The 12,556-nt window shown below is 34.9% G+C and overlaps 4 protein-coding genes across 5 annotated transcripts; 3 read left to right on the top strand and 1 right to left on the bottom strand.

Moving 5' to 3' along the window:
• The first annotated feature begins 2,179 nt into the window (after window positions 1–2,179).
• On the top strand, window positions 2,180–3,036 carry LOC133839619 (large ribosomal subunit protein bL32m). Its single transcript, XM_062271242.1, has 2 exons — window positions 2,180–2,658; window positions 2,722–3,036. The coding sequence occupies exons 1-2, from the start codon at window positions 2,340–2,342 to the stop codon at window positions 2,979–2,981; spliced, it is 579 nt and encodes a 192-aa protein (XP_062127226.1). The 5' UTR covers window positions 2,180–2,339; the 3' UTR covers window positions 2,982–3,036.
• LOC133839616 (methionyl-tRNA formyltransferase, mitochondrial) lies at window positions 3,025–4,294 on the bottom strand. 2 transcript variants are annotated; one of them, XM_062271236.1, is made up of 3 exons: window positions 3,714–4,294; window positions 3,470–3,632; window positions 3,025–3,412 (listed from the first exon to the last, which is right to left on the bottom strand). In XM_062271236.1, the coding sequence occupies exons 1-3, from the start codon at window positions 4,200–4,202 to the stop codon at window positions 3,030–3,032; spliced, it is 1,035 nt and encodes a 344-aa protein (XP_062127220.1). In that variant the 5' UTR covers window positions 4,203–4,294; the 3' UTR covers window positions 3,025–3,029. The 2 variants fall into 2 exon arrangements, with proteins under 2 accessions (XP_062127220.1, XP_062127221.1); XM_062271237.1 differs by having other exon boundaries at window positions 3,470–3,645; window positions 3,714–3,848.
• Window positions 4,295–5,263: 969 nt separating this feature from the next.
• Window positions 5,264–6,729, top strand: LOC133839615 (protein spindle-F). The gene is made up of 2 exons (XM_062271235.1): window positions 5,264–6,115; window positions 6,182–6,729. The coding sequence occupies exons 1-2, from the start codon at window positions 5,380–5,382 to the stop codon at window positions 6,568–6,570; spliced, it is 1,125 nt and encodes a 374-aa protein (XP_062127219.1). The 5' UTR covers window positions 5,264–5,379; the 3' UTR covers window positions 6,571–6,729.
• Window positions 6,730–8,225: 1,496 nt separating this feature from the next.
• LOC133838518 (carbonic anhydrase 2) lies at window positions 8,226–10,550 on the top strand. Its single transcript, XM_062269644.1, has 5 exons — window positions 8,226–8,695; window positions 8,813–8,934; window positions 9,351–9,441; window positions 9,635–9,897; window positions 9,953–10,550. Exons 1-5 carry the CDS (start codon window positions 8,629–8,631, stop codon window positions 10,316–10,318), a joined length of 909 nt encoding a protein of 302 aa, XP_062125628.1. The 5' UTR covers window positions 8,226–8,628; the 3' UTR covers window positions 10,319–10,550.
• Window positions 10,551–12,556: the final 2,006 nt, after the last annotated feature.

Below are 12,556 nucleotides of genomic sequence, written 5' to 3'. Positions count from 1 at the left end.
TAGATAGAAAGTATCAATAAATATTTTTGTCAAAAATGTCAGGTCAGATTAAGCAGCTGATTTTTGTGACAAAATTGGCGGGAAACTTTTAATAACTTTGAGCGCTTTGCAAATCCAAACTAAATAATATTTTTCTATTTTTTTAAATGGATATTGAAGTTGGAGGTATGTAAATTACGAATAATAAAAACAGTTTGTGTGGTAATTTGTTTAACGTTATATATGTGTACTGTTTTGTGTTGTCCAAGGAAATCAAAAAGCTGACAAAAGTGTTCGTCTTCTGTAGAGGAAAAAAAAGGTGTTCTGCGTATTTGTGCGTTGTGTAATGTTTGTTAAACAATAGTAGACACTTTATATTAAATTGTAATAACAGTGCGGTTTGCGGCTTTTAGCGGCTTTTCCGATGCTTTAATTATTTATTTAGTTGTGCTTGAGTTCTGTCAGGCCACGTTGCTGGACGTGTGGATGGACAGCGGGCGCTACTCTTCCGCGCTGGTTGAACTTGTATTTGGTCAAATAGATGAATGTACACTGAGTGACGACAAAAAAGAGAGCAATAAATAAAAAAATAAATAAATAAATAAAAATTAAATAAAATATCACGTATACGTCATGATGTCTATATGGTCATTGGATTAGGCGTGGTCAAACTTACTTGAAAGTTTACTTAAATATTTAGAGATCTCTATTAATGAAGCCAAGTTTCAGCTCGATAGATGCAATATTCGATTTTATGCCACCAAATCGGGAATTCGGACCATAGTGCTGTGTTGTTATAGTACTATTTTCTTCCTGCTGTACTAGTTCGATACTTAATAAAGAAGCAAATTATTTGAAAAAAATAATAATTAAAAAAAAAAATAAATATTAACTTTATATATGTATTGGACTACATAGGCATGACAAATGTTGCCATAGTTATGTACTTCCCTACGAGTACATAAATAAGATTTCAGGAAACGAAAAGTACACGGATAGGAAGGAAGCAGAAGAATTGGACGAAATTTTAAGTATTTTGTAATGTTAACAAAAGAAGATATGAAATCCTGTTTATTTTAATTTTTATTTTTAATTTCAATATTTTATTCTCTTAATTAAAACTGTACATACTATTTGAAAAAGAACATTTAAAAGATTTAGCAATTCTTTTGGCAATTTTTTTTATAATTTTTAGCAATTTTTAGAAACTTTTTTCTCAAATTAGCAACTTTTACTCCGGAGAATCTGGCAGCACTGCATCTCTGATGTACTAATGGAGTTGTTAAAAAACTTTTGTATCGTCAAAAATCAGATTACGGCAATGATGCGAATATGGAAAGTGATACACACAAACATTGGAAAATACCGTCATACTTAAGTTTCGCTCCCACTTTGAATTTAGTTAGCGCGATTGCCTTGGAAGTTGAAGCGCATTCTGTTTAATTATCAAATGCCGTACAATTTTAGTTTGGTTGAAGTGCAGCGGCAAAGCAAGAGCAGCCGTCTGCTGAAAGCTACTATTAGTCAGATAAGTGCAGAGAAATATGATATTTTAAGTGCAGTCATACCAACTATTAATTTTGAACGCCAGCAAATAATAATAATAATATAAAGAAGTTGACGGCAGTTTCAGAAATGATGAAAGCTTTGGATGTAGAATTTGTTCTATGTGCCCACCACAAGACGCTGGCACACAAACGTCGTAAGAATGATGATGAAATTCAAGACTGCCTAAACTTTTCCTTAAACGCTCCAGTGTTGGGCTTAAACGCAACGTCGCTAATGCCTGGGTCGAGATGCGATTATTATAAATGCATATATATATATATACATATCCAGAGTTATACAGTATTGCTTGCCAGTATTGTTTCCCTATTGGCACCTTCGTAGAGGCTCTTATTCCAAGGCGGGAACTAGTAACACCGTGCTACTGCCACTGAAAAAAGAAACCGACTAACGATTATTGCAATTTTTTTGTTATTGTTAGTAGAATTTGCATTGCATTTGCAACTATAAAATAATTCCTCTATAAAGTAAATACAAAAACAATCATTTAAGTAATCGATTATTTTTAATTTTCAATTATTTCTCGATCTCTACTTATATGATTCAATAATCGGTTAATGATTTTTTTTGCCATCACTACAGTTGTCTTTTTTACATTCATAATCATACATAACCGAACACAAACTTCAAATATATCAATATACGAGGCAGTTGTATCGCCGCATGCTTGTGATTTATTCATATTTATAACAATATAACTATATCGATAACATATTGATTCGATATATCAACACGTTGCCTTGGCTTGTTACAACATACATCTTTTTGTACTTTGTAGGAAAACAGATTTTAGAATGCCTCGCATTTTGTTGTTATCAATTAAAACTATAATTGGCAATTTGGAAAACCTTTTTGCCATGGTCAAGGGATCGCCACCGGCACTCGCGATGATTATGAGTGACCGTAAGAACCCAACTACACAGACATTTAGTCTCAAAGATGTGATTGGAGATGGTTTTCTTTGGGCTGTTCCCAAGCATCGTCGCAGCGTGGAAAAACGTTTAAATCGCAAATTTGGATTTCCCGATTATGTTTGGAAGCCACTTAAGGAAAAGAGAAACCTGCGCTCTTGTCTGAAATGCGGACATGAGCATGAATTGGGAGTTCTATGCCGTAAGTTCTACACATCGAATATATTAAATGCTGCAACTCAATAACACAAATAACATTCAATAGCCTTTTGCTACGACATAGTGCGCAAAGAGACGCATCAGATGCAGGAGAAAATCCAGGAGAGCCTTGGTGTGGCTCCCATCGATCAAGAGGTAGTTGTATTGTACGACGGAGAAAACGACCTATCTCCGGAGGCCCTCAAAGGCAACAGAGTCGTGGAAATACAAAAACCACGACCCATGTGGTTCACAAAAAATTTATTGCAGAAGTCCACTCAACAATCTGCAGACACTAAAGAAGTTAAGCCTTCAGATTTAGGATGAGCTACTGCGGCTATATATAAAATGAATAAAAAACAATTGTAAATTTGGTTAGCAATAGGCGGCATTTGTATTTTGTTTGAATTGCCGTGAAACTGCTTGCTTCAAGAACCCGTTGTTGAAATCCAATGCACTCATTGGTTTTTTACCTTCTATACGCATCTGAGTTACTTCAATCGCAGTGCCTTGAGCACAGCCAATGATTAAAGACTTCAGTCCACGGTGGAAAACGAAATGACTTGGAAGCAAAAACCTTGGTAAATTTAGCTGTGCTTGAGACTTAGGTTTTCTTACAGTAAGCAGTTGTACTTGCTTATCCAGGAAACTTGTCGTTAAGCACTTAAATCCATAAAGAGCTCGATACCTAGCGTATATCTCCATTGAATTTTGTTCTGCCCACTCGATCTCTGTAATGCGCGATGTTATCTTTGGAGCTACAAAAAAGTGAGAATTACACAAGCAATACAATTTTGTTATTATCGCAACCCTACCATAAGTTGCAAGCGCTCCGTCCTGCGGTGTTGCTTTGGCTATTCGTTCCCTCACATTATTAACTGTATCCAGAAGCAGTTCGGCTCCCAACTGCGCCAAGGACGAATGAAGCTCTGGCATATGAATGTCAGACCCAATGGCCATTTCACGCTGCGCCAAAATCTGGAAAATTGTTCTGTAGGCTTATGTTGATATACACATATATGTATATATTGTCATTTGCTAAAACGGGCATTATCTTACGTCGCCAATGTCGAAGTGATGTGGTTGTATGTTCATAATGGACACTCCCGTTTTCCTGTCACCATTCATAATGGCGTAGATTATTGGAGCTGCACCTCGCCAACGAGGAAGTAAGCTGGCATGGACATTTATGATCCCGCAGGCGAAAGCATTTATGATATGCACTGGTATCAAATGGCCAAAGGAAACAACAACGCCAAGTTCGTAGGAGGCACAAAGTTTCGGAGTAATCGGCCATTGGTATAATGCTAAATTTTCATGCTCACAATATTTACGCACGCAGTTCGCAGGATTTTTGAAGGAAGTGACAACACCAATGTCGACATTGTTTTGATGCAGTTTCTGCAAACTGGGCAATGAAAAATTGTCGGTTCCGAAAAATAACACTTTTGGTGATTGACAGGAGACTGCGTTGAAACGTATTTGGTTGAATTGCGAAATTTTTTTTTGAAACGTCTTATAATGATTAAGTAAACATCTTCCATTCATATCGACAGCTGGTAATCACAGAGTTTTGTGACTATAAGTATTACGACAGCTGATAATCGTCCGTAGATAGGTTTGCAAACTTGAAATGCAACTCTGAAAATACATATGTATGCAATATTTCAGCGATATTTTATCAGGCACACTTGACTATGAATTTTTTGTTATTCTTATAATCATATGCCCCGTTGCCACAGCCACTCACTTCTTTCACATTCGATCAAGTCCCGTTTTAGCGTTTCAACAGCTTCGGGAATTTCTTAGTGTGGTCGCACTGATATACATCAGCTGTTCAAATGTTAACAAAAGTTAGTACATAATTTAAAAAACTACGTTAATTTGTCATATGGAAAACATTTAAATTTCAATATTTAGACGAAGATTTTGACGAAGTGGAGAAATGTCTAATGGAAGATAGCCCAATGCCAATAGTAGAATTGCTGGCGGCAATATAATATTTACATAAATACATTTACCTTTTACTTTTCACACATTCGTTGATATGTGCATGTGTTTTTTGTACAGACCTCAATGGCTTCAAATTTTCCTCCCACAAATCAAAAATATTCCTTCATACAAGCCGCTCCACGAAATTGCCGGAGTTTTGTTTTAAAAAACAAAATAAATTTTTTATTTCTATTTTCATATTTTGGTGCATTCAATTATCAGCTGTTGGTTGGGTGGTGAGCTCTTTTTCGTTGTCACATCGATAAAGTATCGCGTGATTACTCAAAATGTGTGGTGGATATTTCTACGTTCGTTATCGATATTTTCACAAAACTCACAAAGGTAGAACGTTTTTTATAGGTTTTTATAAGGGATGAAAAACCCAAAACACTCGCTTTTTCTCGGTTCTTTTCCGTTCAATACGAATATAACGTTCGGCCCATGTAAAAACCCATTAGAAAAAACTCAGTTTTTCTACGTTCACGAGCTACAAGTATTGATAACGAACGTAGAAATATCGAACACAAAACCGAGGTTTGTTGATGCAGTGGAAATAGGCTATTAAGTACCAGGCATACAAGCGCTGTTAAATTGGTATCTCAACTAACATATCGATCAATATCGATAGCAGGCATTTGTCACTGCACATTAAAAAAAATGAAAACACGGAATAGATAAAAATATAAAATAATAAAAAAGTCAATTATCATTACGATAAATTTGAAAAATTTTAATGTGGAGAATGGACTCAAATACTGACAAAGGCACATCAGGACGCACAACAAGCTCCAGTTCGACAAATAACGACAAAATGAATTACGCATTACAAGTAGCGCTCCAAACAATGAAAGAACGGTGCATACAGTTGCAGCGTCAGGTGTCAGTTATAGAGGATGAGAATCAGCGCCTGCGGGACGGGAACACGCATGAAAAGGCGTTGACAAATAAGATAACCCAGGGTAAAGTTGAAGACAACCGTGATGACGCTGTATCATTGCGTTGTCAAGTGAATGAACTGCTACGACAGAAGGAGAAACTTGAGCATCAAATAAATATGGTGTCTGATGAAAATCGCAAATTGTGGTCGCGTCTATCGAAAATATCGAAAGATAATTACCAAGCACAATTGCCAAAAGAGAATGATATTGGAACAGTTAATGCTTCTATGGGCTCCAATCACAATCTAAATTTAATTCGCTCCAAAACGTTTACTCAGCACTCACCAAATCCACACTTGCGGAAGAAGGTGATATCAGAAAGGAGCTTTGAGGATATTACGTTAGCTGGTTTTGATACTGGCGAAGAGCTAGCCTATGCGTATGGGCTGCAAGTGAATGATGCCATCAGTGATCCAGATGCCAATATCGATGCGAGAAAATGCATGGAGGGATTACAGGACTTGCGTCGTGAAGCCATGAAGCAGCAACAAACGCTTAACGTAGTATATACTCAGCTGGAAAGTCGTTTTGGTAAGCCAATGATTTGTGCTTAACTATCAAATTAATGCAGTTCACTTTTACTCCATCCTCTTCAAGCTCTTCGTCCTTGCCCTGACTGTGCGAAAAACTCTGCAATCAAACCGGAAATGGCCGATAAGAGCTTAGAAACGGAAGAGAGACTGACCACCGATCTAAAGGCATATCACAGTGAAAATTCCACAAGCAGCCAATTGCATTACACCTTCACTGGTCACCCAACCATATCACAAGGATCCTTGCCCCGCTCTAATATATTGCAAGAAAAATTGAAGGCAGATGTCATAGATAAAACTTGCCCAATGTGCGGCAAGTTGTACTCTAGCCAAGTGCCTTTCAAGGCATTTCAGGAACACGTCGAAATGCACTTTATTGATGATACACCAGACGCAGATGCCAGCGTGGATCGGCAGTTCGAGTTTATTTCTCATGCTGTTGGCGATTTTTGATCCAATAACCTGTTCTATTTTACCACATAAATTTAATGACAATAGCTAAGAGCAAACTGATCCATAAATTTTAAGGTTCAAAAACAATGTCACAGGTAATACAATGTTCTAGATTTCAAAAGTAAATATATATTAAACCAAAAATTTAATTCTTTTGGTGTGATATAAATAAGGTTATATTAAAAAAGATAAAGGAAAATAAAATTCGTCATTTAATCACAATACATTTCAAGAAAACAAAAGTTTATTTTATCTAGCCTATCTTATAAATATTGCGTATACACATTTTTAAAGTACATTCAGCATCTTTTGATTCTGATAAGCAATCTATCTAACGAAAGTAATATGATAAATAAATAAGACATTTTTTTATAGACGCTACTCATAGGTAGAAATATATTATAACTTTCTGCCTCCATGAAATGTATGTAACGGGCACAAGGATGCATCTCCGACCACATAAAGTGTGTACAGTAGAATCCGGTTATATCGACTCCGCTTATAGTGTCCGTCCGGTTATTGCGACGAAAACTCGATGGATTGGTTGGTCCCCATACAAACTTATATGAAAGGGCCTCCGCTTAGTACGTCTCCGCTTTTAGCGACAAACCGCTTATAGCGACGAAATTCAACCGGATATTGCGACGAACAAAAAAAATATAACGAAATTATGCCAACAAATTTAAGTATCAAACGACGCTGTTAGAAATGTATGCGTTTATCAGTGGACGGCACTCTTGCTTGTGTTCCTAGCAGCGACACGAAGGTTCTTACATTCTCACTACTCTCTGTTACTTTTGCTGTCGCCTTAGCTTATGCTAAGGAAAATGCAGGTATACGATTTATTATGGAAAAACCATGCTATTAAATTAAATTGATCAATTTTTTTGTTTTGTTTAAAAATTAATTTGTTTTATCTTAAAAACCTATTACGAACATGGCAACCATAGAAAAAAAAAAAACAAAACAAAAATTTGTTTTGCTCCTTTCGGTTAGTGCGTCTTCCGGGTATAACGACGTAAAATCGTCGGTCCATTGAAAGTCGCTATAACCGGAATCTTCTGTATATATATATTCTTGATTAGAGTCAACAGCCGAAACGATACAGCCATGTCCGTATGTCTGAGAGACTATAAAATATAGAAATATAATTTTTTAAGTTTGCGTGAAAATCAAGTTTGGTTCAGTTTTTGTCACGCCCACTTCCGCCCCCGCAAATCGACAAAAATATAATAAAAAGTACATACAATAAAAACTATAGTATTTAAGATTTTTGGTGGTGATCAGATAAAAATTGTGGAAGTTATTTAAAGGAAAACTTTTGTATAAGACTTCGTAGGTTTGGCTGACAATGTATGAATGTGTCACAGCCCTAACAGTAAAACTCTTGTTTTTAATTAATTTTATTGCTCATATTGATAATTGCGAAACAAAAATGTTATCGTATGTTCAACATATCAAGTCAGATTTCTTAAATCCATGATTCGCATACATACGAAAGAAAGCTTAAAAAGAAGACTTGTCTCAATAGATATTTCTAAACCAATGACAGTCAGTAATGCTCGCCTAACTACATTTTAAAAAAGTTTTGCAGAGGAGTTTTTCATCTACATATGTAAAGTAAACATAGTTAACCAGTCTCACATTCAATTCTGCATAATCTTTATTTTATTAAAAACAACTCGATTCTTGGCAAACTCAAATTATATTTAACATAAAATGATAGATCATACCATATGTAATTGTAATATAAAACATCTCACGATGTTTGTTATTTTAGAATAGGTAACATGAGGTGGTCAGATATCACCTCAAATCATTGTACCGGCATTTTTGTGATGTGCTGTCTTCAGATGTCTACGAATGTTGTGACGTCTCACGGGTCGTTTAATTTTGGTATAAAAGTTTTGTTGTGGTTGTCGATTCAATTCAGTTGCGCTTGAGCTGTAGTCCAAGCAACTCAATACAGTGCCAAATGAAATATTTGAATTCGAAAACGGATGTGAATGCCTTTCAATTTATATTTCAAATTCAAATGTTGAAAAATACGCTTCAATAATGTATGCAAATCTGTTTCATAAATTGTTTTTTTTACTGCCACTCGTGTATCATCCGACCAAACATGGTAATAGACGACTTGTTCAAGATAGCAACGGATGCCCAAGTGAAATTTTAGCTGGAGTTCAACCCATGGGTGAAATTAGACTAAGCTAAATTTGAAATAAATTTATTTTTGTTGAAGGTATTGATACTAGCAGCGGTAGTGCAAATTCCGGCTGGAACTTTGATGAACATGGTCTTAATTGGGAAGGAACTTGTATGACTGGTCGACGACAGTCCCCTATTAGGCTGTCCATTGATAGTGTAAGAACACAATATATTTCAAATAACCATCGATATTCGATTTATAATATTCCATTTAAATTAACTCTTACGATTATGTCAATAATAACTATTTTATTAAAGCAGTGATTAAATCACAATACAATCGTACAATTGTAATGCTTGTAATAAAGCGTGAATTAAAATTGCATTACGATAATGACTAGTCAATTTGACATAAAGCACAGAGCGCAAAAATATTTCATTATATCCGTTACTGGTGTTGCACACGATGGAAGCTAATTTAATGTATTAAGTGGAACTAGTTAATGTTCCGAATGATCCAATTTGTATCAATTTTTCGCTAGTCTTAACCACAAGTTACAGTTGTATTCAGCGTAGAGTACAAAATTAAAGATTACTACAAAAAATTTTATTTTATGCTATAATTTTTCAAGTCGCTTATTATGCCATTGCCACGAATTTTCTTTGGAAACTATGATGAGAGGCTCAATCGACCCTTGACATTGGTAAATAAAGGATACACAGGCAAGTAGTCGAAAAAAATTTCCAATATCCTTGTTGCTTATGTATATGAATGGGTTTATTTTGAGTTTTGGAGATTAATTATAATTATTAATTTAAATTTATTTCCTAATTTAAAAATATTTGCTTTGAACACCAAACTTTTATTGGCCTACTATTTACTATTATATATAAAAAATTACTTGTAACTATATAGTTGATATGGCCATACCGGAGACTCGTATTGGACAAAAGCCTTTTATAACAGGAGGCTTACTCAAGGGAAAATATGTAGCCGAAGGCGTTCACTTCCATTGGGGAACGCCTACAACACGAGGAGCTGAGCATATAATTAACAAAAGGCGTTTTGATATCGAAATGCATATTGTGCATCGTAACGCTGACTATCATAATATTTCTGAAGCCTTAAACTATCCAGATGGAATCGCCGTTCTGGGCATTATGCTTAAGATAGTCAGGGTGAGTTTTAACATGTCTATTGCAAAAATCAATAATTTTCTAAACAATATTCAAGACTCCGGATCGTATATATCCTGGACTAAGAAAGGTGTTCGCAGAACTGCGCAACGTTATTGAATACCATGCTGAAGGTGAACTGCCTGGAACTATTACGCTTGGTCAGTTGCTGGGCGATTTAAATACTCGAAACTTCTATACCTACAGGGGATCCTTGACCACCCCCGATTGTAATGAGGCTGTCACCTGGACTGTATTTCCTCAACCTATACCAATTCCATACTCAGAGGCAGCGAAGCTTTGGCAAGTCCTGGATGTCAATGGAAATCCACTTGAAAACAACTACCGAGCTCAGCAGCGTCGCAACAACAGACCTGTTTTCTATCGCACCATAAATCTCAGTAATTATTATCTTCGGAAATAATGCGGACTCGATCAAGGTCAACTGACAATATGGTTATGTTTCTTATTACATCGTCAATTGAGTCTACATCACATATCGGTATTTTTTTTAAGTATTTAAGATGCAGTATTAAGTTAATATAGCAAAGATTTTTTATTGGACAGATTATCTTAATTTCATTTTTTTTAATTATTTTTGAAACTTTTAAAAACAAAAATTATTAATTGTCTGTGTTTGGGAGCCATTGTGTTAAGACTCAAAAATGTTCCATTAAATATGTTGTCGGCGGGTTGGAATTTGTCTAGGGAATTTGGGAATTAAATTTTTTTTGTGGTATATTATCATTTGCTACCATTACTGCCGAATGTTGTACGGAATTCAATCTGAAAGCATTAGTATGATCGATGCCTGAGCACGTGCGAATTCAGCTATGTGAATACATTTATATATATGTACATACATATGTAAATTAATTAAATGCGTCAATTACTCAAATTTAAGAAAGGGCTTTCAGAATAGCACATAGTGTATGTTACGAAAGTTAACAGAATGTTAATATCAACTTAGACCATATACAAAAAAGTATGCATATATAAATAAGATTTAAACCCAAATTTGTATGCAGAATTAAATACATATATTTCTTCTTTGAGTTTTCTTTTTTATTCAATAATATTCTTGTACATATATAGACATATACATATATACATATAAGCTGTATGCCTCCTAAGCAGTGTTACATTAATGCGTGTGTAAATATATAAATCATCAATATTGTATGGGTCGGGTCTCAATCACAAGTTTAATATATTTTGGTATTAATTCACAACTTCATGGATTGATTCCCATACACACCCAATTAGTATAAAACCTTAGTAATATTAATATTCATGAAGTTCACAAAAAAATTTAGCAATTGATTGAAGGTAATTAATCATAATTCCATTCGATCCAATGTGTAGAAGAAAATAAAAATAGTTTAAGCATTTGTAAGTTGTTGGATTCTGTTCAATAAGAGAAGAATATCTTAGAATTTTAATTAATATGCATGTCCAATATGGTATGCGCGAATGTGTATAGAAGTGGAATCATGTCCGATCTTAGACCCTTTTCTTAAAAAAAGTAAGAAAGCTGAGATACCCGCTACCCAATTTGAGTAAAAGAAAAATAATGCGATATTATTCTTAAGATATACCAATTCATATACCACAAAAATTCTAAAATATACCGGAGGCTATCGATATAATATTACATTTACAATATCCTATATTACATAATATAATATATTAGATTATCAGTCAATGCCACGAAGACCCGTCTTCAGCAGCCGGTTATTGTCATCTAAAATTATTATTTAAACAACTTCTAAATTTTTTTATTCGATTGCATCAACATTTTCAGGAATCATATAGACTGTTAGATTGCATATAGCAAAAATCGTGAATCTAGCTTCAAAATGTCGGTGTGGCAACTAAATAAAACTTAATCTTCATAAAAAAAGGACTGTCGAATAAAATTATAGCTCTATTTCTTATAGCCTCTGAGATCTATGTGCATACAGACAAATGGACAGACTGTCATGGTTGTATCGCCTCGCCTGTTGATGCTGATCAAGAATATATATACTTTATGGGGTCGGAGATCCTTTCTTCCGCTTAAGTCATAATTTGTGGATGCCCTATATGACTATCAGAATACCGATCACGACGAGACATGAGATCGTTGGAAATATCATAAAATTTTGTTTTATTTATTCAATCGAGCGGAGATATTTTTTATATGGTGAAAACGCGTACTTACTACAGGTAGTAGTTGCTTTGACTGACAATCTGGTGTTTTGTACTATATAGTATATTTCGAATGTAGTAATATATCAACATACCAATGTAGCCCTTCGTATATTTTAGTCGAGCAAACGCGACTGTAGCTTTCTTACTTGTTTTGCTAATTCTTTCGGAATTTATTCCACATGCAGACCTGGAACTTACGTCTATTATTTCTTCATGAGAAAATGGCTCCAAGCGTGTTCTTTTCAATGTATTAAAGTAATTTATATTTTTGCAAGTGATCACTTTCCGATATCACTGCGAAAAAATAGGTTGTCTATACAAACACTTTCCAGGGAGTTAAAAGAATGAAGAAGTCGGGCGTAGTACATCATCTCTTTCGTAAAGACGTATGTACATGGTGGCGCGATGGACCCTCATAAAATCGGCAATATTTTTTTAACATCGAGCATTCATGTAAAGAAAGTCGGAG

This window comes from Drosophila sulfurigaster, chromosome 2R (genome assembly GCF_023558435.1).
Source record: "Drosophila sulfurigaster albostrigata strain 15112-1811.04 chromosome 2R, ASM2355843v2, whole genome shotgun sequence".
Taxonomy (NCBI): Eukaryota; Metazoa; Arthropoda; class Insecta; order Diptera; family Drosophilidae; genus Drosophila; species Drosophila sulfurigaster.
This window is presented reverse-complemented; position numbering and strand designations above follow the sequence as displayed.